Source organism: Grampus griseus (genome assembly GCF_964374135.1).
Source record: "Grampus griseus genome assembly, chromosome: 2".
Lineage (NCBI taxonomy): Eukaryota > Metazoa > Chordata > Mammalia > Artiodactyla > Delphinidae > Grampus > Grampus griseus.
The window spans coordinates 43571947-43599102 of NC_139018.1; the positions used below are offsets into that span (position 1 = coordinate 43571947).

Consider the following 27156-nt stretch of genomic DNA (forward strand, 5'->3'; position numbering starts at 1 on the left):
GCCTTCCTGGTGTTAGAGATTTGTTTAATGATCAATAGTGGTTTCTCTTCCTACCACTGAGTCTTTCAGAAAGTAGGCATAACCAAGTCAATGTTTAACTGGATTCTTTGGGTCTGAAATGGCAAAGTAGGAGTTGAAGGGCAGTCTCCATGGAAACCAGCCTCCCAGGAAGTGGCCAAAGTGTTAGTGTGTAGTGAAATAAAGCTACACAGATGTTATGAAGGAAACGACTGCTTTAGAGCTGGGTTAACTTCGGAAATCCCTTGATTAAAACAAGCTATATTAAAGACCCCAAACTACTAACCTCATGGTTTTACACTGACTGTCTTTAATGTGAAATGGGCCTGAGCCACTCTAAGGCTCACCCAAAGGTGACCAAGGTAGCACCTTTGCAAAACAAAGAGGAAGAGACTCCCTCAGCCGGCCCTGTGGACTTTGTATTCACTGAGAATCCAGAAGAAAAGAGCTCATATTCGTTTGCAAGACTGGAGGAACGGAATAAAGCTTTGGAAGGGCAGTTGCCACCTCTAAGAGAGACCTGGTATGGAAGATATTCTGCAGGTAAATGTAAAACCCAGCGTGAGATTTGTGGATTTGGGCCGAGGAGTGCTATTGATAGATTTACCTGACTGTCTATCTCTATAATCTCTGAAAGTTTCTAAATTACTGAAATATAAGAGAACATCCTTCAAAGGGTGACAATGTTTGTCAGTTGTAAGTATTCTGGGCACATTAGAATAGGTGTGTAAACTGTGTACTAAGGGCTTTTCACCATTCCACATGAGAAGGAAAAAATCATTTTGTGTCAGCTTGGTTTATAGTGCTTTGGATGTTTATACCTAGCTTTGCCAGGCAATTAAAATTCTATAGATAAAGATGTGATAATTAGGACAATCATACGTTTCAGTTAGATTCTAAATTTAAATCATTCTCTTCAGTACTGTTTCTTGCATCAGGCTTTGTTGTTTTGCAAGCAGTACTTTAGGAGTGAATCCATTGTGATGTGAATTTGGAAACCACCCCAAACTGAATTGATTTATTGCAGTACAGATGAGCGGATGGGGCACCCTCTCCCCAGCCCCTTATTCTTCATGGTCATACGCAAAACTAAGAGAATTTTTCCTATTATGATTGGAAGCTCTGAGCCAGATGTGGCTATAAATTCTCCTGGGATATTTCACAAGACATAGAATGTTTTATGACAACCATGATGATACTTAAACAGATGATACTTAAACTGACGTTCTAACTTGGGAAGAGATATATGCATATATATATATATGTATATATTTTATATATATATACACACACACACATATATATGCATGTTGTTTTTTCTTTTCTTCACATTCTGGATTATTAACACAAATAAGTTCCCATTATTGGCCATAAAGCCATATATTCCCTTTCAGCACCTAGTAGCTCTTACCTAGAGTGATTTTCATGGCTACTTTCTACAGAACTGACAACCTTTGACTGGTTCTATATGGCCTTTTTTTTTTTTTTTTTAAATGTTTTCAACTTCCTAAGCATGCGAGTAGGAATATTCCTCTTAGTTCATTGAATAATTCCTTTTTTACCCAAACCTTCCATCTAGAGTTTTAAGATTTTGGTAACTGACAGGTAAAAGCTGATTCTAACATGTTAAGAGTTCCAACTGGGAAATGTTCTTATTTTTGAAATTGCAAAATCTCATTAAAAATAAATAACAACGGATGGTAAGCATTCTGAACACTATTTTCAAGGGGCCCATATTCTAACCCCAGCTCCACCAAATACCAAATTGTATGACTTTGGGCAAGTTACTTCATCAATTTTCTTCACTTATAAATCAGGGGTAAAAGTAACACAGCCTATGCCATTTCAGCAGTATCAAATTAAATAACGGGGTGATATTACTCAAATCATGGCATAAAAATAAGTAGTCACATTGCTGAAAAAAATTTTGCTGGAAATACTTACATTTTTAAATGCAACATGTTTTTGGTCTTGCTCAATATACTGGCATCTCTCGAAAGAAAATAAGGACATAGAGAAGTTCTTAAGGTGATCATTCAAATGTCTTAAGGATAGAAACACATAATTACCCATGGATTTTTCCATTTAAAATGCAAAGTGGCACTATAGGATAGTCTACACAACAATCTAGAAATCAGAATGTTTCCAGATTGTTAAGAGGAAAGGACAAGAATGTCATTCATGTAGCATTGGTCACGGTAGTAGTCCCAAGGGCCCAGGATAATCAAACTGAAAAATGAAATCTATATGGATCTCTTGAGCTTCTCTGTTTCCTAATGAGGCTTAACTCTGTAGCCCTGGGTTATTTTATCAGGAAAGAATACTGATATGTTGTATTATAGTAGCAACTTGTGGGAATTCATTTCCCTAGATGGGGGGACTATTTAATTGGGAACATTCAATGCTAAACGTTGCATACTCCTATTACACACTCAAGCTCCATTTCTTTATCATCTCTCTGTCTAATACCTATCCACCTATTTATCTATTTTATCTGAAAAGAGAACTTATTTTCATTTCTTACAGCTATATGTTTTCGGATTTCCTATTTGAGGGAGATTTCATGAAATTAAAACAAATCAATAAGTTTCTATTTTCCAAGCTAAATTCTATGTCTGAATAACACTTGCACTCAATACGTTGTTAATTGTGCAGCTCTTCTTCTAAATATTAGTCTGGGGAGGAAATGATGAAAGCAGAAATTAAGTCCTGCATCTAGGCTAATATTTTATCATTTGCAGTTATGTAGGGCCCCTGCTTTATGTGTTTCATTTCCACATTCAACCTATCGGTTAGACATATAGAACTGAAGATACAAAATTGTGTTAACAAAGTCTAATAACTAATGACCAGTCTAATTTAATAGTAAATTGCTTTTAATAGTTTGTTTTTGTTTCTCTCCAACCCTTCAAGGACCGAGGGCCATGTATTTTGACATCCCACTGGAACAGGGAGAAACAAGTATTATTAAAAGGCATCCACCCCGAAGACTTCAAGTAAGACGCATTTAAAAGGCTTCATAAGGAATTTCTTGGATTTAATGGTAACATCCCTTTTTAACTATAATCATAGAAGAGGGATATTGACAATGACTAAGCTAATGAGAATGACAGTGTTGTTAAAGAGAATGTTGTCAACGCAAAAGCCATATTTCTTTAGGATTTCCTTTTGTAATGATTTCACTTTTAAGACCACCACCAAAAGAAAGAAGTATAGTACTAAAGACATAAACATAATGGGGCACAGAGGACCTGAATCTTGCACTTATTAGTTGGATGACTGTAAGGAAATCACTGTAATAAATAACAACAGTAACAACCACTACTACTATTCAATTACCACCTATTACAAGTCTGATACACTCTAAGCAACAATGATCTACATCATTCATTTAATCCTCATACCCCTCTATGAGAAAGGAAGTATTATCTTTGTTTCATACATGTGCTTCAGAGATTAAGTGACTTGCCCAAGGACAACAGGGGCCACATAACAACCAGGCCTCCAAAGCCTGTGCTCTTAACCATCGGCATAGATGATCTCAACAACCCTTCTATCCCTAACTTTTCATTGTTCTAAATGTTAACTGGTTGTCTAAATTGAGGACATTGGATTTCAAGGCAGCAAAGCAAGAGCTTTAAGGTAAAATACAGTCACCTTAATAAATATTTAATGAATTCCCTGTAGAGAACTATAAATTTTAAGAACTCTCATCCTAGAAGGGGAAAGAGATCTGAGTGGGTCCTTAAAACTGAGCATCAGCTAAAAGGAAGGTCTGGGGCTCTCTTGTGAGCAGGATCTACCACTGACATTTGGAAAAGGGAATTGGAACTAAACCCCACCTGCTACACAACTCACCCAGGTGTCCGGACTAATCCCAGGGGTATTTGAGCTCCTTTGTTGGGGATTATTTCTTTTAACGGTAGTTTTTATTTACCTGTCTTCTCCAGAAGTTCACAATCATTATTTGAAGTGATTATATCTTTTGGTCACACAGAAAAAGTATCTTTTCCCAAAATATTAGAAACCTCAAAATATTGCTTAGTTACTGGAAAATAAAGTGTAATTCTATCAAATTGATATCTAATTTTTAAATTTTTGAGCATATCTCTAGCTAAAGTGGCAATTTTAAAAACTTACGTTTTATTCCTAAATCAAAGGTATCCTTTCAAAGGAGCTCATTTAACATATATTCCTGTGAAGACTCTAAGCCAAATAACTCAAATAGAAGACATCACTATAACTAGTGAAAAATATTTGTGTACCAACCTATAGTTCACAAAGTACTTTTTTATATCTATCAACCCTAAATAAGCTAGAGTCAGGCTTTGATTCTCTCAAGTCAATCAGACTCAAAAAGAGAAATTTGGTATTTCAGAGTCAAAGACTACATTCCCCACATCCCAGCCAACCACCTTAAAAATGAAGAATCAAGATGAATTATTTGAGCATAAAAACAACATCTCATTCAGTGTTACGTATTTAGTCACTAACACTTAATATGTATCCCTCGAAAGTTTATGAATAAAGGAATGAATGAACAGATGAATGAATGAGACCCATTATCCCTGGTGGGAAAAAAAAATCAAAGTGAGCTCCCTGCTATTTCAGACCTGTAACATAACTGTATTAAAAGTCAAATGGACTAGCCAAAGCAACCCATGCGATAAATTATAAGGATATAGGAGTGTTTTAAGGAACTCAAAAGCTGGGAGGCATCTAGACTTCAGGGAAGAGCTACGTCCTGGAACCTGAAAGGCAGAAGAACTCTCTCTGTGCATTTGCTTTAATCTCTTCTTGCAGGTCAACTTTCTCTAGTCCTCAAGACGGCTTGGTGAAATATGGCCACCTTGAATTTGCATCTTATAATTCCAGCCAAACCGACTAGTCTGGCCCTCTTGGGTCTGATTCAAAATTCCTGGGAGAAAAGATGCTATTGACTCAGTTTAGCTCATGATTCTAGCTCTGTTCCAATGAGCTATGACCAGAGAATATGCTCATGCAGTAGAAATGTGGGCAGGGGAGCCCTCCCCACCGCCACCAAATGCCACTCCCCGCCAACTGCCACTCCCTATAGATTCTAGACGCAGCTCCCAGAGAAGAGTGAAATCACTGTGAACTTGGCAGACACTCCCAAAGATATAAACTATAATTATCTTCACAAATGAGGCTCAGCACATTTTCTACCAAAAATGGGTTTTTGAGAGAATAATAACCTCTGGGTTCCCATGACATGCTAATTAATAGCCTAACCTCTGTCAAAGAAAATTCTAAAAGTATTTTTAATTATTAAACCAAATCTAATTGCATCCTAAATAATTTGAGTTTCATATTTGGCATACTCCATCTCCTGAACATCTACTACTCAAGTAAACAGCAGGTCCTGAACTAAGGTTCTCCAACTCGGAGCGGCTAAGATCTGAGAAGCTCTGCCAGGGAACTCTGAATCAAATGTACCCACCCTATGTTGAAGAGTTGACCATCACCGTCCCTTCTGGGTGATTCACCTTCTCATCCAACCATCTCAGGTCCAGCCTAAGGTGGAGATGGTCCCCCACTCCCACCACACCCCACGTATAGAGTTTCCTCAGGTGATCTCCTTGGATGACTCCCTCATCTCCAAAGATTTTCTTAAAGCTCACTTTCCCTATAAGGCTTATATGACAGCATATTGACAACCATAGCCCTTACTCTGGCACTCCTGATCCCCTTGACCCTTCACTGTCTTTTCTCTGGGGTGCTTATTTCCATCTAACACACCAAGCAATTTGCTTATGTGTTAAGTTCATTGTGTGTTTTTTTTTTTTTTTTTTTTTTTTACTACCTGCACACTCCACCTCAATGCTAGAATATAATCTTCACAGGGGCAGGGATTTTTGTCTGTCATCTTCACTAATATCCAAGTGTCTAGAACAGTAGCTGGCACATAAAGGGTGATCACTAAGTATGTGTTAATCAGTGTTGAAAGAATGAATGGAGAGAAGAGAAAGATGAGCGTAAAGACGGCTGGTGAGGGATGAGGAGAGTGATTCCGACCTGAATGATTTCATTATACTCTTTGAAGTATTAGACAATTTGTCACAAACTTATTCTCTTTCCTTACTTATTCTAATCCTTTGCCCATTTTCTATGATCTCTTTCTTTATGATCCGTGACAGTTCTTTATATATTTTAGATGTAGTCCTTTGTTAGCTATATGTGTTGCAAGTATCTTCAATCTATGGTTTGCCTTTTCATTTTGTTGTGTGTATGTGTGTGTGTGTGTACACAAAGACTTTAATGTTGTCAGATTTCTCAATCTTAATCTTTATGTTTTTGTATCTCATATTTTGTCAAGGAAAATTTTTAATTCTCTAAGTTCATAAAGATATCCTTATTTATTTCTAAAATTTATAATCTTTAACGTTTCACGTTTAGGTCCTCATCCATCTTAAGTTCATTTGTATGCAGGTGTGAAATTGCAAGCTAATTTTACATTTTTTCCATTTGATTATTTTATTGCCCCAGAACTGTTTATGGAATCATCCATTGTGACCACTGATTTGAAATGTTACTTCTGTCATGTATCCATTATCCAGATCTTAATGAGTCTGCTTCTGAGCTCTCTCTTCTGTTGCACTGGCCTACTTGTGTATCCACAGGAATTCCATCCTGTCCTAATTATGTACCTTTAAGCTAAGGCTTAATATCTAGTTTGACAAGTCCCTTCACCTTATTCTTCTTCAAAATTGTCTTTGCTATTTACAGTCCTTTGCTCTTCCATGTAAAGTTTGGATCTTCTTGTCAAGTTCCACAAAAAAACCTTGTCAGTATTCTGATTGGAATGCATTCATAGATTAATTTGGGGAAAATTAACCAAGTTTACAATACTGAGTCTTTTAAACCATGAACATGATGTAAATCTCCATTTAGCCACATTTCCTTTTAGATCTTTCAATAATGTTTCATAATTTCTCCACAGGGGCCTTGTGTGGTATATTTTTAGGTTTGTTCCTTGATACCTGTATCAGTCAGTGTTCAACCAGAGAAACAGAACCTATAGAAGGAGACATATATTAAGAGACATTGCAAGGAATTGGTTACATGACAGTGGAGGTGGACTGGCAAGGCAAGTTTGAAATCATAGGACAGGCCGTCAGGAAGGGCAGACTGGAACTGTAGGGCATGAGGTGAAGCTGCTGTCCACAAGAAGAATTTCCTCTTCTTCTGGAAAACCTCAGCTTTGCTCTTAAGGCCTTTCAATTGATTGAATCATGCCCACCCAGATTATCTAAAATAATCTCCCTTAAAGTCAACTGATTATTGGCTTTAATCACATCTACAAAAGAATTTCACAGCAACACCTAGGTTAGTGCTTGAATAACTGGACACTGTAGCCTAGCCAAGTTGACACATACAACTGGCCATCAAAATATCTTATTTCGTTTTTACATCCTACAATGAATGAGGTATTTTTCCTATTTAATTTTCTAAATGATCATTATTGGTGAATAAGAAAGCTAATAATTTTTGTGGGGACTTCCCTGGTGGCACTGTGGTTAAGAATCGCCTGCCAATGCAGGGGACACGGGTTCGATCCCTGGTCTGGGAAGATCTCACGTGCCGCGGAGCAACTAAGCCTGTGCGCCGTAACTGCTGAGCCTGCGCTCTAGAGCCTGCGAGCCATAACTACTGAACCCACGTGTCACAACTACTGAAGCCTGTATGCCTAGAGCCTGTGCTTCACAACAAGAGAAGCCACCACAATAAGAAGCCTGCACACCTCAACGAAGAGTAGCCCCCACTCGCCACAACTGGAGAAAGGCTGCGCACAGCAACAAAGACCCAACACAGCCAAAAAGAAAAAAGAAAAAAAAAGAAAGCTAATAATTTTTGTGTATTAAATTTTGTGTTCTACAACTTGATTGAAATACCTTGGTAATTCTAATTGTCTATAGATTCTTCCTGACTTTCTATGTAGACAATATCTTCTGTAAACAGAAATAATTTCTTCTCTTTCTTCCCAATTGTTCCTTGTACTGGTTTTCTTGACTTCTGCATTGACTAAAACTTCCCTTGCAATTTTGAACACAAGCAGTAATAATGGACATCCTTGCCTTATCTGTGACATGAACGGGACTGGTTCTAAAGCGAAATACATTCGCAATAGGATTTTGACAGATGCTCGTCAGAGTCCCAAAAGGAAACAGATGGTACATTCGAATTAGGACAATTCAGGCGAGTTTTCTTTACAGGTAATTGTACCGAGGTTTGGATGAAGGGAACCAGAGGGGGTATTGCAATAACCACTAGCGGCAGTAAGAAGTAGCTATATCTAGGCCAAGGGACTTCTAGAACCTGGAAGGGAAGAGTGAGGTAGAGGGAGCTGCTCTGAGGAAAACAGTAGGACACAGCCAACCCAACATGCCTTGCAGGGAGGAGATAGAAGAAGAAATATCCTGACCTCATTCTCTTTCTCCTCTCAGATTTCCTACCAGGATTCTTTAGCAGTTGAACCCAATAGGAAGCCAGAAGGCAGGAGAAACTGCTTACTCGTTATAGGCAGAGAACAGGGTAGAGAAATGTGATAAGTGGATCTGGAGAAACAAATGGAAGATATCTGTCACAATGCTGTTTACTAAATTATGGGCATTTCTCTCATTTCTCTTATTCCTGGTAGGCTAAGAGTTTTTCCCAGGACTGAGTGTTAAATTTTATTGATGTTTTCCCTCCATCTAGTAAATAATCTATTAAAATGATCTTATGGATTTTCTTTTTAACCGGTTGACCTAATATATCACACTAATAGATTTTATGATGTGAACCATGCTTGCATTCCTGATATAAATCCTACTGGGTCATAAGATACATATATAAATACACTTCTGAATTTTATATGCTTAGGATTTTTGTACCTACTGATATTTTCATAAGTGGAGTTGTTCTATAATTTCCCTATGCTGTCTTTTTCCAGTTTTTTTTCTCGAGGTCATACTAGTTTTATAAAAGGAGTTGATTACCTTTTCATTTTTTCTGTTCTCTAAAACATTTGATTTAGCATAGTCCTTATCTGTTCCTTAAAAATCTAATAAAACAGGCCTGTGAAACCATCTTTGACCACCTGGAATTTTGGGGAAAGAGAAATTTTCCTGCTTACTTAATTAGTAAAAGAATGGTTCTTAGTTGATTTAGATATCTTATAGGTATCTTATTTCTTCCCGATGCAATTATGTTAACTTATATTTCCCAGAAAATTATCCATTTACCTAAGCTTTTAAGTTGATTGTTATAAAGTCTTAGCTTCTTATTCAACTTTTTGATAATGCCTGTAAAACAAATCTTCCGGCTTACGTTTTGATGCAGCTCTTGGACTGGGGAAAGAGGTGAGAACAACTCAGCCCCCGAGTTTAAACTCAGGCCCCTGTGAGCCTGCCTCTACTTTCCCTTCTTATATGGAGCATTTTTGAGGTCTCCTTTAGCCTACAGTAATAACTCACAGCCATCAGGAGCCCTAAATGCCTTATGAATCAGCTTCCCCCAAGTTTTCTGTTCCATTTTCTGATCCAGAGAGATATTTTTCTTGTATTAAAGCCTGACCACATCTTATTTGGTTTATGTTTTATTTTTCGTTGCTGGTTATTCGAATCAAAGAATGTTACTGAAATGTGAACTCACTGCAATGCCTTGGCCTTATAGTTTCTTGCTCCAATCTGTCTTGGACACCTTTACCTTCTTCCCAGAAACTTAAAAGACATATTCTTAAGTCATGATACCAAACAAACTTTACAGTTCTTCGAATTGCTCCTACCCACCTTTCTCTTCCTGTTAGTAAACATAACCAACCATCTCAGGTTAGTGGTTGTCACCAGGCTCTGTGCCTTACGCTTGATTTAATCTCCTTTCCTGAATCTCCTAGCTGACACGCCAACTGATTATCCTGACCATTTGTTTTCTTTGAGAAGCCAAATAATCCAGAAATCTTTAGACAAATAATCATTTTTTATACCATGAAATAAAAACAGTCATCCTTCTACCAATTCTCCAGTAATTCCTCCCATTGTATTCTCTCCGAAGATGATGAAGTGAGGCATCTTGCTTCCCTGGCAGGGAAAAGAAACATTGATATGAACCCAGAATTCTGAGGCAATTTCATTTGACTGGTTTGTTTGGAGATGCCAATTTTCCAACACTTTTTTCTGCAGTGCTTCTCAGGGCAAGTGCAGACGATTTAACCAGGGGATCCTATTTGCAATGTTAGCTACTGCCATCTAGTGCCGTTTGTGGAGGAATGGCATTCTTTAGGTTCTCATCAAAGGCCAGAAATGAAAGTCATTGCCTGGAGAGAGTACTTAAAGATACTTACTACTTAACCATTATCAGAACTGAAAATGAGGCTGAGAATAGAATCATATATATTCATACTTTCAAAGAAAAAGCTGGCTCTAGAACTTATGGATAGACTATTTTAAATAGCTGAAAATATTTAAATAGCAGGCTTCTTCAGACTCAATTTTTCAATAATGCTCCACAAACAAATCCTCCCTGGTCTATTTTGATGTAGCTCCTTTACTGAGTGGAGGGAGTCTGGAGGCCAGTGGACACCACCCTAGGAAATCTTCAGAATCCTCTGGAGAGTTTTGAAAAATACATATTCCAAAGAAACAACTGATAAGCTCGACTCCATTAAAATTAAGAACTTCTGTTCTGTGATAGACAATGTCAAGAGAATACGAAGAGAAGAAGATATACAGATGGCAAGTAACCACATGAAATGATATTCAACATCATATGTCATTAGGGAATTGCAATTAAAACAACAATGAAATACTACTACACACCTATTAGAATGGCCAAAGTCCAGAGCACTGACAACACCAAATGCTGACACGGATGTGGAACATCAGAAACTCTCATACATTGCTGGTAGGAACGTAAAGTAGTACAGGCACTTTAGAAGACAGTTTGGCAGTTTCTTACAAAACTACACATATTCTTACCAGACAATCTAGCAATCACTTTTCTTGGTTATCTACCCAAATGAACTGAAAACTCATATCCACACAAAAATCTACACACGAATGTTTATAGCAGCTTTATTCATAATGACAAAACTTGGAAGCAACCAATATGTCCTTTAGTAGGTGAATGGATAAATAAACTGTGGCATATCCAGACAATGGAATATTACTCAGCAATAAAAAGAATTGAGCTATCAAGCCATGAAAACACATGGAGGAAACACAAATGCATATTGCTAAGTGAAAGAAACCAATCTGAAAAGACTACATAGTATATGATTCCAACTTGATGACATTCTGGAAAACGTAAAACTGTGTAGACAGTAAAAATATTAGTGGTTGCCAGGGGTTTGTGGGGAGAGAAAAATGAGTAGGCAGAGCACAGAGGGTTTGGGGGACAGTGAAACTGTCTATATGATGCTACAATGGTGGGTATGTCATTATACATTTGTCCAAACGCAGAGAATGTATAACATCAAGAGTAAGCCTTAATGTAAACTATGGACTTTGAGCAATAATGATGCATCAATGTAGGCTCAATGATTGTAACGAAGGTAGCGCTCTAGTGAGGGATGTTGATAGTAGGGAGGTTGTGCGTGTACGGAGATGGGGGTATGAGAACTCTGTACTTTCTACTCAATTCTGCTGTGAACCTAAATCTCTCTAAAAAATAAATTGTATTAATCAAATATATACATGTAAATATATATAAATATTTATAATACATATAAAGATATATAATACATATAAATACATACATGTGTATATATGTTTTAACATCTTTATTGGAGTATAATTGCTTTACAATGGTGTGTTAGTTTCTGCTTTATAACAAAGTGAATCAGTTTTACATATACATATGTCCGCATATCTCTTCCCTCTTGCACCTCCCTCCTTCCCACTCTCCCTATCCCACCCCTCTAGGTGGTCACAAAGCACCGAGCTGATCTCCCTGTGCTATGTGGCTGCTTCCCACTAGCTATCGATTTTACATTTGGTAGTGTATATATGTCCATGCCACTCTCTCACTTTGTCCCAGCTTACTATTCCCACCCCCTGTATCCTCCAGTCCATTCTCTAGTAGGTCTGCGTCTTTATTCCCGTCTTGCCCCTAGGTACTTCTGACCATATTCTTTTTTTTTTTTTAGATTCCGTATATATGTGTTAGCATACGGTATTTATTTTTCTCTTTCTGACTTAATTCACTCTGTATGACAGTCTCTAGGTCCATCCAACTCACTACAAATAAGTCAGTTTCGTTACTTTTTATGGCTGAGTAATATTCCATTGTATATATGTGCCACATCTTCTTTATCCATTCATCTGTCGATGGACACTGAGGTTGCTTCCATGTCCTGGCTATTGTAAATAGAGCTGCAATGAACATTTTGGTACATGACTCTTTTTGAATTATGGTTTTCTCAGGGTATATGCCCAGTAGTGGGATTGCTGGGTCATATGGTAGTTCTATTTGTAGTTTTTTAAGGAACCTCCATACTGTTCTCCATAGTGGCTGTATCAATTTACATTCCCACCAACAGTGCAAGAGGGTTCCCCTTTCTTCACACCCTCTCCAACATTTATTGTTTGTAGATTTTTTGATGCTGGCCATTCTGACTGGTGTGAGGTGATACCTCATTGTAGCTTTGATTTACATTTCCCTAATGATTAGTCATGTTGAGCATCCTTTCATGCGTTTGTTGGCAATCTGTATATTTTCTTTAGAGAAATGTCTGTTTAGGTCTTCTGCCCATTTTTGGATTGGGTTACTTGTGTTTTTGATATTGAGCTCCATGAGCTGCTTGTATATTTTGGAGATTAATCCTTTGTTCACTGCTTCATTTGCAAATACTTTGCAAAAAATATTTCATTTGCAAATGTTATAAAGCAGAAACTAACACACCATTGTAAAGCCCATTGCATGGGCTTCTCATTGTGATGGCTTCTCTTGTTGTGGAGCATGGGTTCTAGGTGTGTGGGCTTCAGTAGTTGTGGCTCGAAGGCTCTAGAGCACAGGCTCAGTAGTTGTGGTGCACGGGCTTAATTGTGCCACAGCATGTGGGGTTTTCCCCGATAAGTGCTTGAACCCGCGTCCCCTTCATTGGCAGGCAGATTCTCAACCACTGTGCCACCAGGGAAGCCCGTTTTTTACAGTTTTTTTTCCTATAATTGATATCTAGTCTCATAGTGTTGTGGTCGGAAAAGATCCTTGATATGATGTCAATTTTCTTAACTTTACCAAGGCTTGATTTGTGACCCAAGATATGATGGATCCTGGAGAATGTTCCATGAGCACTTGAGAAGAAAGTGTATTCTGTTGTTTTTGGATGGAATGTCCTATAAATATCAATTAAGTTCATCTTGTTTAATGTATCATTTAAAGCTTGTGTTTCCTTATTTATTTTCATTTTGGATGATCTGTCCATTGGTGAAAGTGGGGTGTTAAAAATCCCCTTCTATGATTGTGTTACTGTTGATTTCCCCTTTTATGGCTGTTAGCATTTGCCTTATGTATTGAGGTGCTCCTATGTTGGGTACGTAAATATTCACAATTGATTTATCTTCTTCTTGGATTGATCCCTTGATCATTATGTAGTGTCCTTGTCTCTTGTAATAGTCTTTATTTTAAAGTCTATTTTGTCTGATATGAGAATTGCTACTCCAGCTTTCTTTAGATTTCCATTTGCATGGAATATCTTATTCCACCCTTCACTTTCAGTCTGTATGTGTCCCTAGGTCTGAAGTGGGTCTCTTGTAGACAGCATATATATGGATCTGGTTTTTGTATACATTCAGCCAGTCTGTGTCTTTTGGTTGGGGCATTTAATCATTTACATTCAAGGTTATTATCAATATGTATGTTCCTATTACCATTTTCTTAATTGCTTTGGGTTTGTTTTTGTGGGTCTTTTTCTTCCCTTGTGCTTCCTGCCTAGAGAAGTTCCTTTAGGATTTGTTGTAAAGCTGGTTTGGTGGTGCAGAATTCTCTTAACTTTTGCTTGTCTGTACGGTTTTAATTTCTCCATTGAATCTGAATGAGATCCTTGCTGGGTAGAGTAATCTTGGTTGTAGGTTTTTCCCTTTCATCACTCTAAATATATCCTGCCACTCCCTCCTGGCTTGCAGAGTTTCTGCTGAAAGATCAGCTGTTAACCTTATGGGGATTTCCTTGTATGTTATTTGTTGCTTTTCCCTTGCTGCTTTTAATATTTTTTCTTTGTATTTAATTTGTGAAAGTTTGATTAATATGTGTCTTGGCGTGTTTCTCCTTGGATTTATCCTGTATGGGACTCTCTGTGCTTCCTGGACTTGACTGACCACTTCTTTTCCCATATTAGGTAAGTTTTCAACTATAATCTCTTCAAATATTTTCTCAGTCCCTTTCTTTTTCTCTTCTTCTTCTGGGACCCCTATAATTCAAATGTTGGTGCATTTAATGTTGTCCCAGAGGTCTCTGCGACTGTCCTCAACTCTTTTCATCCTTTTTTCTTTATTCTGCTCTGCGGTAGTTATTTCCACTAGTTTATCTTCCAGGTCACTTACCCATTTTTCTGCCTCAGTTATTGTGCTATTGATTCCTTCTAGAGAATTTTTAATTTCATTTATTGTGTTGTTCATCATTGTTTGTTTGCTCTTTAGTTCTTCTAGGTCCTTGTTAAACATTTCTTGTATTTTCTCCATTGTGTTTCCAAGAATTTGGAACATCTTTACTATCATTACTCAGAATTCCTTTTCAGGTAGACTGTCTATTTCCTCTTCATTTGTTTGTTCTGGTGGGTTTTTACCTTGCTCCTTCATCTGCTGCGTGTTTCTCTGTCTTCTCATTTTGCTTAACGAACTGTGTTTGGGGTCTCCTTTTCGCAGGCTGCAGGTTCTTAATCCTGTTGTTATTGGTGTCTGCCCCCAGTGGGTAAGGTTGGTTCAGTGGCTTGTGTAGGCTTCCTGGTGGACTGATGCCTTTTCCCTGATGGATGAGGCTGCATTTTGTCTTTCTGGTGGGCAGGACCACGACTAGTGGTGTGTTTTGGGTTGTCTGTGAACTTAGTATGATTTTAGGCAGCCTCTCTGCTAATGGGTGGGTTGTGTTCCTGTCTTGCTAGTTGTTTGGCATGGGGTGTCCAACACTGTAGCTTGCTGGTCATTGAGTGGAGCTGGGTCTTAGCGTTGAGACCGAGACAGTTCTCTAGGATAGCTCTCACTGATTGACATTACATGGAGCCAGGAGGTCTCTGGTGGTCCAGTGTCCTGAACTTGGCTCTCCCACCTCAGAGGCTCAGGCCTGACAGCCAGCTGGAGCACCAAGATCCTGTCAGCCACATGGCTGCTAGTGTTGGAGGGTCTCCTGCAGAGGTGGGGGCTGGCTGTGGCTCACTGCAGGGACAAGGACACTGGCAGCAGAAGTTCTGGGAGGTACTCCTTGGCATGACCCCTCCTGGAGTCCACCATTAGCCTCAAGAAAGAGCCTGTAGCTTCCAGTGCTGGATCACCTCAGGCCAAACAACCCTGTATTTTTATATATATATATATTCCCTCCTGCTGGGACATATCCCAGACCTATTGAATCTCAATCCCCAATGAATAGCCTAGGATTTTTTTTTTTAATTCCAGGAGATTCTAACAATAAACCAGGTTTAGAAACAAGTATGGAGAAAGGAACATGGGATTTGGAAGTGGACAGACCTGAGTTTGAATCCCAGAATCAGCACTTTCTAGCTCTGCAAACTTGCACAACTCATTAACCCGTGAAACAGAGAATCACCATAATTATACACAGGGTTCATGTGGGGATTGAATGACATATTGTGAGCATGGCATGATGGACGGCAGTGGCTGCAAAGGCATATGGGCCTAATCACCAGAAAGAACCAAATCTTGAACCAAGTCCAGGGGACGGCACAAGAACTTCCTTCTTCTCTCCTCACCCCGAAATCCCCCTCAGTCATTGCTGAGTCTTCCTCCCATAGGTTCCTGCATATTCCTTCCCCTTGGTCTCCCTCCCCCTTCCTTTTCTTCTCCATTCCTTCAGGGTTCTGACTTGATCAGTGGCTGCTTCCTGTGCCAGCAGGTGTCATTTACCCTGCATCTTTAGGTTCTGCAGAGTTGAGAGACAGGACAACAAACAAACCTCTTTCTAGCTAGTATTAATTACCTCTCATTACCTCATTGCTAAGTTATTATGTTAAAAAAAAAATCCCTCACTTCCTCACCTGAGGTGAGACCGGGACAGAGAACCACTTCCTTCCACAAATGCAAATGGCCTGGCACATCTAACACAGAGATGAGTTCTTCCAGCTTTGTCTCTCCTTCCCATCTCCACATCCTTTGCCTTTCTTTCCCTCCTTGCCAGCTCAGCTTTGGGCTGCTCTACCAGAAAGGGCTGCTGGCTGTTCTCCCTAGAACAGCTCAGGCCCAGCCCAGGGACCAGGAAATTGTTCTACAGGGAAGGAGCAGGAGGCCCCAGTCATGCTCCCCTTTATGAGTGCTGGATGCTCGGCCACCATTTTCCATGGTCTCTCCCTCTCTTTTCACTCTGGTCACCCTGAAGAACAAACTGGCTTCCAGGCCTACCCCTTGATAAGGCAACCAATCAGACTACAATGGAAAATACTTTCAAAATATATTAGGATTTGCTTGTAGTGCTGGACTAAGGTGGGTGTGGTGCTGACACTGGTTTCTGTGGCATGGTGTCCTCCTGGTTTTCCTCCCGCTTGTGAAGCAATCATTCCTCCATCTCCTTGGCCAGCCCATCCCCATCCACCAACTCTCAGTGCTGGGGCATCCTTGATTCTGCTCTCCTCACTCTGGACCTCATTCATCCTATGGTTTCAGTTATTCTCTACCCAAGGATGATTCCCAAGCATGCATCTTCAGCACAGATCTCCCCTCTATATTCCACCCAAACATGGCCCTCTTCCAGGATTCCCCATCTCAGCAAATGACAGCACTATCCATCCCTTGTATCTGGGTGTCATTTGGACATGTCACTCTCCTTCAATAACAATCACGAATCTTGCTTGGTCTGTTCTAAACATTTGTAGAGCTCATCAATTTCCCCCCCATGAGCCCATCATCTTTGTCTTCCTAAGTGTTCACCCACATCCATAATTGCTCTTCTTCAGTATAGTTCCCACACCGCAGCTCGAGTGATCATTTTTTTAAGCAAATGTAGCATATCCCTACTCAGCTTAACGTGTCGATGGCTGCCTGCTCCTCTTAAGAAGACAACGTCTTCATGATGCCCCATCAGGCCCTTCATGAGCTGGCCCCTGCCTACATCTCCAGTCCCATGTGAGCCACTCTTCCTCTCACTCTCAACTGCAGCCAACTGACTTCTTACAGTTCCTTCCAGAGATCATGCTCTCTCCTGCCTTGGGGCTATTGCCCATGTGATTCCCTCTGCCTGCAACTCCTCAATCCCATGAAAACTCCCAAACTTCCAACTGCTGCTAAAAAATTACTTCCTCAGGAAACTTTCTTGGACTGCCTCCTGACCCCTCTGTCCCTTGAATTAGTTTTCTAGGGCTGTGGTAACAGAGTATAACAACTGTGTGGCTTAAAACAATAGAAATGTATTGTCTCACAGTTCTAGAAGCTACAAGTCCAAAATCAAGGTGTTGGCAGGGGTGGTTCCTTCTGGGGGCTATGTGGAAGAATCTGTCCCATGCCTGTCTCTTAGCTTCTGGTGGTTTGTTGACAATCTTTGGCATTCCTGGACATGTGAAAGCATCGCCCCAATTGCTGCCTTTATCTTCACATGGTATTCTCCCTGTGTGCATGTCTGCATCCAAACTTCTCCTTTTTATACCGATACCAGACATATTGGATTGAGGGTCCACCCTATTCCAGTATGACCTCATCTTAACTAATTATATCTGCAAGGACCCTATTTCCCAATAAGGTCGCACTCTGAGGTACTGGGGGGAGGTGGTTTAGGGCTTCAACATATGAATTTGGGGGGAACATAATCCAATTCATAAAACCCCTCATTCCCAAGGTGGAGTCCTCCAGTTATATCTTGTCATAGTCCTACCCTGCAGACTTTTTCTTCAAAGCCCCAATCGCAGTTTGTAATTATTCATCAAATAATCACACAAGCAAAAGTGTACTTGTTTCCCCATAGATCGTAAGCCCCAAGAGGGACCATGCCCATTTTTGTTGAGCATTGCAACCCAATGCCTGGCCGGTAGCAGTCATTCAATAAGTTATCACTGAGTGAACAAATAAATTCAGGTCCCTGATTGCATGTCAATGTGAAGAGACCAGCCCTTGTCTCCCAAGCCTGCTCAGTCACTTCCTAGTGCTCCAAATTAAGTCATCTAAGACAGGTAGAGCTGGCGGCAAATCCCTAGTTCATCAACTGCCTAGTCTCAGTGTCCGCTTGAAACTTCAGCATCACCTCCCCGATAAAGCCAAAGCCCTGCTGGAAAAATCCATGTCTAAGATTTGTTAGCACAGTGCATTTTCATTGTCAATATGCCTCATAAGCACCAGTGATTATTACTGAGGAGGCTGAGGGAGCTTCTCTGGAGAGCTTAAAATAGGTTACTTCCCTAAGGACCAGAATAGTTTAGCTGGGTGGTTAAGGGATAAATAAAGTAAAGGAACTTCCTGGCGCCTCTTTCATCTCTAATATTCTAAGACACTTGTTGCTTGATAACTGTGGACATAGTCCCTCAATGCAGACAGAAAATGATTCTTAATCCTTTAACTCTCTGACCAATACTTAGATCAATGAGTCACTGGCAACAGTGCAAGAGAACACTGAAGAACCCAGATAGGTCAAAAAGCCTTTCACACAGATACAGCTGTAATCCTGTAGAAACTGCCTTCCCTGTGTGCTCTCATGAATACGTGCAGAGTGTTAAGATAGTTTAATATCTGGCTTTTATGTTTCATCATCTCATGGCATGAGGAATGCTGAATACTCTAAATGTTGGACTTCCAGAAGCTTGAACCCATTGACCTGCCACAAGTAATTACTTCTGAAAGGCTCCTGAGCCAGGAAGAAGCTGGGAGGACTCACAAAGCCAAGGTGAGCAGCAGCAAAACCTGGAGGGGGTGGGGAACTGGGGGGCTGGCCATCCTTTTCCTGTACTCCCCACACAGAAGACCTCAAAGGCAAAGAGAGCTATTAATTCATTCAGAGCTAGAACTTTCCAAAGCTATCCATTCTCTTCTGGGCCTGCTTCCAACTGGTGATTACTCTTGCCTCTCAGATGAACTCTGAGCCCTTCTCTGCTGCCTCGTGAAAACAGGGAGATGTAGATGAGAGAGAGGAATTTTACTTGGAAATTGGTGATTCTAGAAGTGTTCAAATTTGTGAACACTTTCCTCCCCTGATTCATTTCAGAGTCATCTAGATGCTGCCATCCACAGATGACTGAGTCGATAAAAGATGTCCAGGTACTTTTAGATCCCCAAGGCCATGTTTGTGATACTGACAGTGCCCATAGAGATGGGCCCCTCCCTGAGGCTCACATAGCCACCACAGTTCATGTCCACAGGGAAACAGAACAGGGGATCACTGAACACATTTGGCTACATGTCCCTTCCCCTTCCTGGCCACAGCAAGTGATGAATGAGGGTATATTCACCCCTGGCTGCCCTCATTAACTGTTCACATTGTCTCACTGGAGTTTATGATACACCAGGGGAGATCACCCAAGTCACAAATAATCAATTTTAAATCCTTCCTAAACTGCAGTGTACCAGGGCTTATAGTGGAATATGGGAGTAAACCCTACAGAAATAGGTTGGCCCCCCTCTAGTTTCATAGCCAGACAATTACTCAATGACAGAAGAAGCAGGGAGAGAGAAGCAGGTCTCATCAAACAAGAACACATTTCTGGGAAGATAGTTAAAGCAGCTGTTGACATGGAAAGTGATATCTTGTCAAAATGAGATATGGAAACATATTTCCATTCAAGGTTTGCAAAACTCTACAGGAACCTTAAAAATGATATGATACACATGGCAAATTGCCACTTCATTCACTGATAGCTTCACTAAGAACTGGTTGGGAAGCTGCAACGGTCCACCTCTGACGTCACAAGAGATCTCTATGGATTATGACTGATGATTAAGATCTCACTCTGTTCCAAAAAGGATTTCAAGTTGTGATTGCAGAGTCAGTAACTAATTACCCCACGCTAACGAGTGCGTCATCTTTCATAGCAGGAACTGGAAAAGAAGATGCAAACTCTAATGTATCCTTCTGGGAAAAGACAATATTTACATAAGATGCAAATGCTGGAAATGAACCGTAAAAGACAAGAGGTAAACATGAGAAGAAGAGGGTCATATTTACCAAATGTACTCTACATAATCACTGCCCTGGCACATGAATATAGTTAAGCATTCATCTCTAGTCTTTACCTAGCATTTTAAATTTAGTCATTGGAGCCAAAGTTTCAACTACTGGGATTGAGAAGAAGCAGGAAGATCCCTTCTGCTACCAACTCTCTTGAGTCTTTCCTCTGTTTTCCATCCTCTCAAGGATGTATCCATGTCTCAAGTCTCCCTTTTTTTAACTGTTGCTTCTATGACATTCTGGCTCCAGCAGGAAAATGAGGTTAATTTTTCTTGGTTTAGTAAAAAGGAAGAGGGTGGTGAATTGGTCTGTGTTTTGATACCTAGGCATCTCTCTATAATTTAAGCCATAGAATCATTTTATAAGCAAGATCTCTTATAACAAACCCCTTTACAGTAATGTCTCCTGTAAATGTCATAACCCAAATTCCTCAGTCTAGTGAATAAGCCTGAAGTCCCTGTCTTCTGCAATTCCAAATATATCAGCTAGCCTATGGTGAAATGGTTTTACAAAGGTCCTCACTGTTTTGAGATTATAGGCATGCTCCCCTTTCTCCTAACAAACCTGCACGTGAAGAAAGTTTCCATACCTTCTAACAGGAAAAAAGAGAACCGTGCTCTATTTAGGGGACCATAGATGTCTACAGATAAGCACACAATTTGCAAAGTAGCTGATCTCTTGACCTACTCTGGTGAAAGCAGCTTGAGGGGAGAATACTAACTGTTTATAGCTGATCAATTTCAGGCCCAAGTGGAACTGAAGACAAGTCTTCACAAGGAGGCAAGAACTAATAAGCAGAAACAGAAGGACCATAAAGTCAAGAAAATCCTTCAAAGCATCCCAAGAAATGACGACGGTGACTTTCTAACCTTGTTGCCTGATGAAACCTTGAACAGAAGTCCAGGTGAGGCACACAATTTTTTTAGTAAAATATTTCAAGCATTTTAAAAACTTCATCAGATAAACTTCTGATGTGGAGTGGGGAAGGTGAAATGCAAATCTGACCATATCACTCTCCTGCTGGAAAAAAAAAAAATCCTTCAGTGAGTCTCCTTGAGCCTGAGGACAAGGTATAACTCCTTGCCCTGATACTCTAAGCCTTCAGGATCTAGGCTCTGCCTACCTTCCTGGCTTCACCTCCTGCTATGATCACTCCCAGCCCACACACTGTAGTCAGGCCAGGTTGCTCAGGGGCCTCAGATGGCTCTGTGATTTCCAACAGACATTTTGCTCATAAACTCTGTGTTGTGTTGCCCCATCAATTAGCGTCCCATTAAGTTTTCCCTGTCTGTACTCCCCCAGAGCAAACCCACCACTGCAAATGCATGGTATTGTTCACATACAGAGCTTACTGCGCTGTGGGCCAATCCCCCATTAGCAAGACTGACCACTTAGAGATCTACAGAAATGCTGGCCATGTCTCTGGAGGTCTTGAGCCTCTAAGATGCAAAGTTACCAGCTGAAAGAGACACTGCCCCTGCTCAGAGGAATGAGATGCTTAATCAATAAGTTAATTAAATAAGAAAAGGCTGAATAAATGAAAAATCTGCTTGGAACATCTATTTAACCTATAGTCCCACATCCCAGAATGAAATATGCTGTGTAGTCACATAGAGAAACAACTTTTACCATTTAAAAAATATTGGCAAAACCACCAAGAAAGATGCCTCAGTTAAAATTAGACACTTAGAGTCATTGCTTGAGATCAGGCCAAAAAAAACCCCAACATTTGGAAGATGCTCCAGATCTGGAGAGCCAGGGGAGACTGAGGCACATGGAGAGGGGCTTCTCCTCTGCTCTCCTGATACTTTTTAAAGCTGTTTCATTTAGTTCCAGCTAAGGTCTCTTGAGTGCTTACTCTAAGCCAGGCACCGTGGTCCACCCTTAACATGAATTATCACGTTTAAGCTTCACACCTATAAGACAGGAGTTACTATTAGCCCCCATGTGACAGAGCCAGGATTCAAGGCCGGGTCTTTCTGATTCCAAAGGGTGCACTCCCACCCATCCCCTCATATAGCCTCATCAGGACTCCAGCGACTCAGAGCTGGGTCCAGGACAACCTTGGGAAAGTCAGCAAATGTAGAGGTTATGACTCCTCCAATTTCTCTCTCAAGAGAAGGCTCCCCTCTGCAAAGCCTTAGAGACCTCACCACTCTGTAGGCATATGCTCAAGAAATGGGTCCTTTTTACATATTCCCAAGTAGCATCTTTGATTTCCTTCTTTGTCTTCTAAAAGCAGTTCACTTTGCTTTCTCCTAAAACTGAAACGTCGCTAAGATCATAGACTTCCATGAGCATTCTGCTAGTTGAGTTCTGGTAATTAAGGTTCCTCTGTACCCAGCTCCTCTTATTTAAGGCTCTATTTGTCCATTTTTGTTCCCTCTTTTGGAAGGTAGGATGAGAGTTTCAGCTCTCTTGTGAGATAAAAATCAGTCTTTGTTTCTTGCTGCCTCTTTAAAATGAAATCACACATGCTTTACATATATTTTATAGATAGTTACATAGTAAATTACATATATCTGTGTAATACATGATAATATATAACTTACACAAAGTGAACATTGCTCTCTTAGGTATACAATTCTATGAGTTTTAACATGTTAATGTGGCTCCTACACTTTCCAGAAGCCATATGAGTCTAGTGAGTAGAAAAAGCACTGGACTTGGAATCAAAGTCCTTTATTTGAGCCCTGATGGTACATTCACTAATTGTAAGCTCCATGGGAGCTAGTAACTTTTCTTGTTCCTAGAACAGTGCCTGGTACATAGCCGCTCAATAGTACCACTATTAGAATAGAATTAGAATAATAGAAGCCCGAATAGTACCGCTAAGAGCAGCCGCTCAATAAATATTAGCTATATATTTGTTCATATAGCTTTATTCTACAGAGAGATTATAGCTAACTTCCAGTTGTCTAACCTCTTTGAACCTCAGTTTCCACATCTATAAAATGGGAATAAAGCATTGTGTCTACCATGTAGAGTTTACATAAAATTCAAGGATGTGTGTAAAAGCACATATAAAATGTAAAGTATCATATGGATAGGGACAAAACTGAAGAAATATGGAACTGATGTCTTATAGTGAAAATAACTACCTGCTTCAGGGGAAGTGTCACTCCACATACATCATTTGAATGTCACCTTCACAACTCTGGTCTTATCTGGCCACTTGTACAATTATTTACTTAGTATTTTCCTTTAAGGTATCTTGCTTTGTTTTATTTTTATAATTTAGCCTTGTCTGTGAATTAACTGTGACATTATGGGTTCGATATAGTGGTAATACATTTTTCTAAAGCACATATTATAAAATACATAACCATCAAACATTTTTAATGGTTGGTATGATCCCTGTACTACCTAAAATCACTCCCTATTTTTCCCACACTGGCCTCTGTTTCTTTCCTCTCTCTCCAAATTAATTGTGAAGTAGGATACACTTTCCTCTACTCTGCTCACCCAAAACACATTTAGGTTTTAAAGGTTGTGTTTTTCTTTTTTTATTTTTTCTTTAAGTCTAGCAACCATAAAGAATCAAACAGAGATTTATCAAAATGTAACAAGTAATAAGACATCTAGCTCAGAAGTTCTCAGACTTTAGTGCTTAGTATACAAAACTTTGTATATAGTGCTTTGTGAGTGACTTAAGGGATTTTCAAGGATAAAACTGAACATGTGACTTTTGCCTCACATACTAAATTTAGAGTTGAAATATCGTAACACCAAGAGCGTAGTGAGAGTCAAGCTATTGCTAATATTACATTAGATCCCACCATTAACAAATGGTCTCTTCCTGTTTCAAAGCTCCTGCCTCTAGTCTGCAGAAAATCCCTGTTCTCAATCTGAGTGATGCTTCTAATAGTTCTGGGCTCATGTGTAGAGCAGAGATGATTCACACGCCCTGGCCCCAATGAATGAAGCCCTTCCCAGGTCCCAGTTACCAATACTTCCCGCCTGCCAAAATTCTCTGATGGCTCACTTGTTCATTCCTTTACTCATTTACTCTTTCAACAGATACTGAACTGAGTAGATGTGGTTCTTACACAATAGCACACACAATGAACAAAGGAAAGTCCAATGAGAGTATAACTGAGAGACCTAATAATCTGAGGAGTTGGACAGTTTCTGTGAGGAAGTGATATTTAAGTTGAGACAGGAAGTAGCTGCATGAAGGGAGCAGGTGAGCACGTGAGCATAAGGAACAGAGTCCTGGGACATCCTAAACTGTGATTGATAAGTGTGCAAAAGCCCTTGAGTGGGAAGGAGCCTGACAGATTCCAGACACCAGATGGAGAAGAGACATTGAGATAGAGAATGATTGGAGATGGTGCTGGAGGCACAGTCAGGGCCCAGGGCACACAGGGTCTCATAAATCAAATAAAGACTTTGAACTCTATCTTAAGATCAATGGGAAACCACTGAAAGGGCAAGTAAGTGAACTATTGGGTTTATATTTTAAATATTACTCTGTCTGAACTGTGGAGCATGGATGGGAGAGGAATGCAAGAGGATGTGGGGAGACAGGTGAGAAGTACATAGCAGTAGTGCAAGAGAGAGGTGGTGTCTGGACCAGCAGAGAAGGGTGACACAGAGGAGGGAGAGAAGGAGCCAGATATAAGATATTTAGGAGAGAGAATTGGCAGAACCTGGTGATGAATTACACATGGGTACATGGAGAGAGTGAGGTGGCCGGGAGGATTCTTGGGTTTCTCCTGAAGAACTAGGCAGATGATGGAACAAAGTTACAACCAAGTGCTGGATTAGGGTAACTGGGAGAAGAGGCAGGTTTAAGACAGAAAAAGAAGGTGGAGCTGACATATTGTCAGGAGACATCAAAGAGGAGGTGTCCAGTTGTACAAAAAATGTATCAGAGCTCAGGAGACAGATTGGGGCTGCAGGATAAATTAACTATAGTTTTCTGTCGGGGCTGTGTAAATAGACAATGCTAGTAAGTACAGTAACATTCAAGGGGAGAGCAGGGTAGCCCCTCAGTGAGGCAGAAAGGGAACTCGCGAGTCACAAGGCATGAATCCTCACGTTGAAATGCTTGATATTCTTTTGTAACCATATGCAACTTCAGATATCAAGGGCTTAAATAAAATATGCCTTAAGATTTGATAAACAACAATCATGAAAACAGCATCCATAAAGTTACAGCTGATTCCACCAGACTGAGGGGAAAATCTGGACTTTGACCCAGGATGATTTTCCAAGCTTGAAAATGATCGTTAAGATTTTGTTTTCTTAAAAGCCACCTTCCTTGCATAAAGTCTGTTGTTCTGAAGCGCATTCTAAAAGGGCACTGAGTTCTACTTAAATAAAAAGCTAAAGTAAAGACATACATGCACAAAATCCCACACAAAAAATAAATTAAATATCTTCCAAAAAAAAAAAAAAGAAGGTAAAATAAGTGCCTGACCCTTTGAGCTCCCTAGTTCTGTAGATCTGGCATCTGTGTCTCTGAAAATCTCCATAGGTGATTCTGCTACGAAAGGCAGAGCTGATGTGAAGGTTAAGAAAAGTGTATAGTATGTGCCTAGCATGTAGTAGATGTTCAATAAGTAGCTCCAGGCAACATCACCTGTGCAATATTCTTGCCAAAACCACTTAACCTTAATTTAATCACAAGGAAACAATCAGAGAAGCCTGAATTTAGGGCCATTCTACCAAACAATTGACCTGGATGCTCTAAAATGTCAGCGTTAGGAAAAAAAGAAGATAATGAAGGTGGAGGAGGAAAAGAGCCAATGAGAGAGTTGGGGAGGGGGAGAGAAAGAGAGACGAAGGAGAAGAAGAAGGGGGAGATGGGAGGGGGATAGGAGAGGAGAGGAGGGGAGGGGTGGGGAAGGCGAAGAAGAGAGGGAGAGAAGGAAGGAAGGAAGGAAGGAAGGAAGGAGAAGAGAAGAAAGAAGAAAAAGATAGGAGAGTGTTCTTGAATTAAAGGAGACTAAGAGACAAGAAAATAAAATGCAACACATATTCCTAGATTGGATCCTGGATCTAAAAAATAAAACACAAACAGACAAACAAAAAGCCGTTATAAAGGGTATTACTGGGACAACCATGGATATCTGAATACAGAACGTATATTAGAAAACAATGTTGTCTCAATGTCATATATCTTAAGTGTAATAATTGTATTGTGGTTACATAGGAAAATTGCCCTTGTTCTTAGGAGACTTGTGGTGATGTATTTTGGGAGGAAGTGACTCTGAAACTAATTCTCAAATGGTTCAGCTGAAGTGTGTGTGTGTATGTGTGTGTGTGTGTGTGTGTGTAAATATATGTATAAAACAATACTGTGACAAAATGTTGTTGATGAGTTAGGGTATACAAGTGTGTACTGTGCCATTCTTGTGACTTTCAGAAGATTAAGAAGTTTTTTAAATAGCAAGGAAAGCATTTTTAATGCTTACAGAAACACCAGTTGAAATCCTTTATATATGTGTGTGTGTGTGTGTGTGTGTGTGTATTTTTTTTTTTTTTTAAAGAACACCAAGTAGATTATGTTGTGTTCCTAAAAACCTAAGCACTTAAACAAATACATCATTGTCAGGGGAAAAAATAAATTAAATGAACTTCTAATTCTTTGTAGAAAATACACAGAATGCAGAATTTCTGGAACATCAAGCAAGTAATGACTATTGTCCCCAGAAAATTGGCAAATTGGAAACATGGTTCCGTGAACGAGAGGCTCATGGACAGTTTCTCTGGGACAGTTCCAGCTCTGACTCAGATGAGTTGGGGAAAGACGAGAAGAAACCACGAGCACTGGTGAGGACCAGGACAGAGAGAATTCCACTTTCTGACGAGTTTTTTGATTGA

At 39.9% G+C, this 27156-nt stretch overlaps 1 protein-coding gene across 2 annotated transcripts; it reads left to right on the top strand.

Annotated features, from left to right (window-relative positions):
• Positions 1-338: 338 nt before the first annotated feature.
• CCDC198 (coiled-coil domain containing 198) lies at positions 339-27156 on the top strand (the record flags this gene model as incomplete). Of its 2 annotated transcripts, none has more annotated exons than XM_082649088.1 (6): positions 339-561; positions 2932-3014; positions 18961-19047; positions 20190-20291; positions 21070-21229; positions 26927-27156. In XM_082649088.1, 6 exons carry the CDS (start codon positions 339-341, stop codon positions 27154-27156), a joined length of 885 nt encoding a protein of 294 aa, XP_082505214.1. The 2 variants fall into 2 exon arrangements, with proteins under 2 accessions (XP_082505214.1, XP_082505215.1); XM_082649089.1 differs by having other exon boundaries at positions 20193-20291.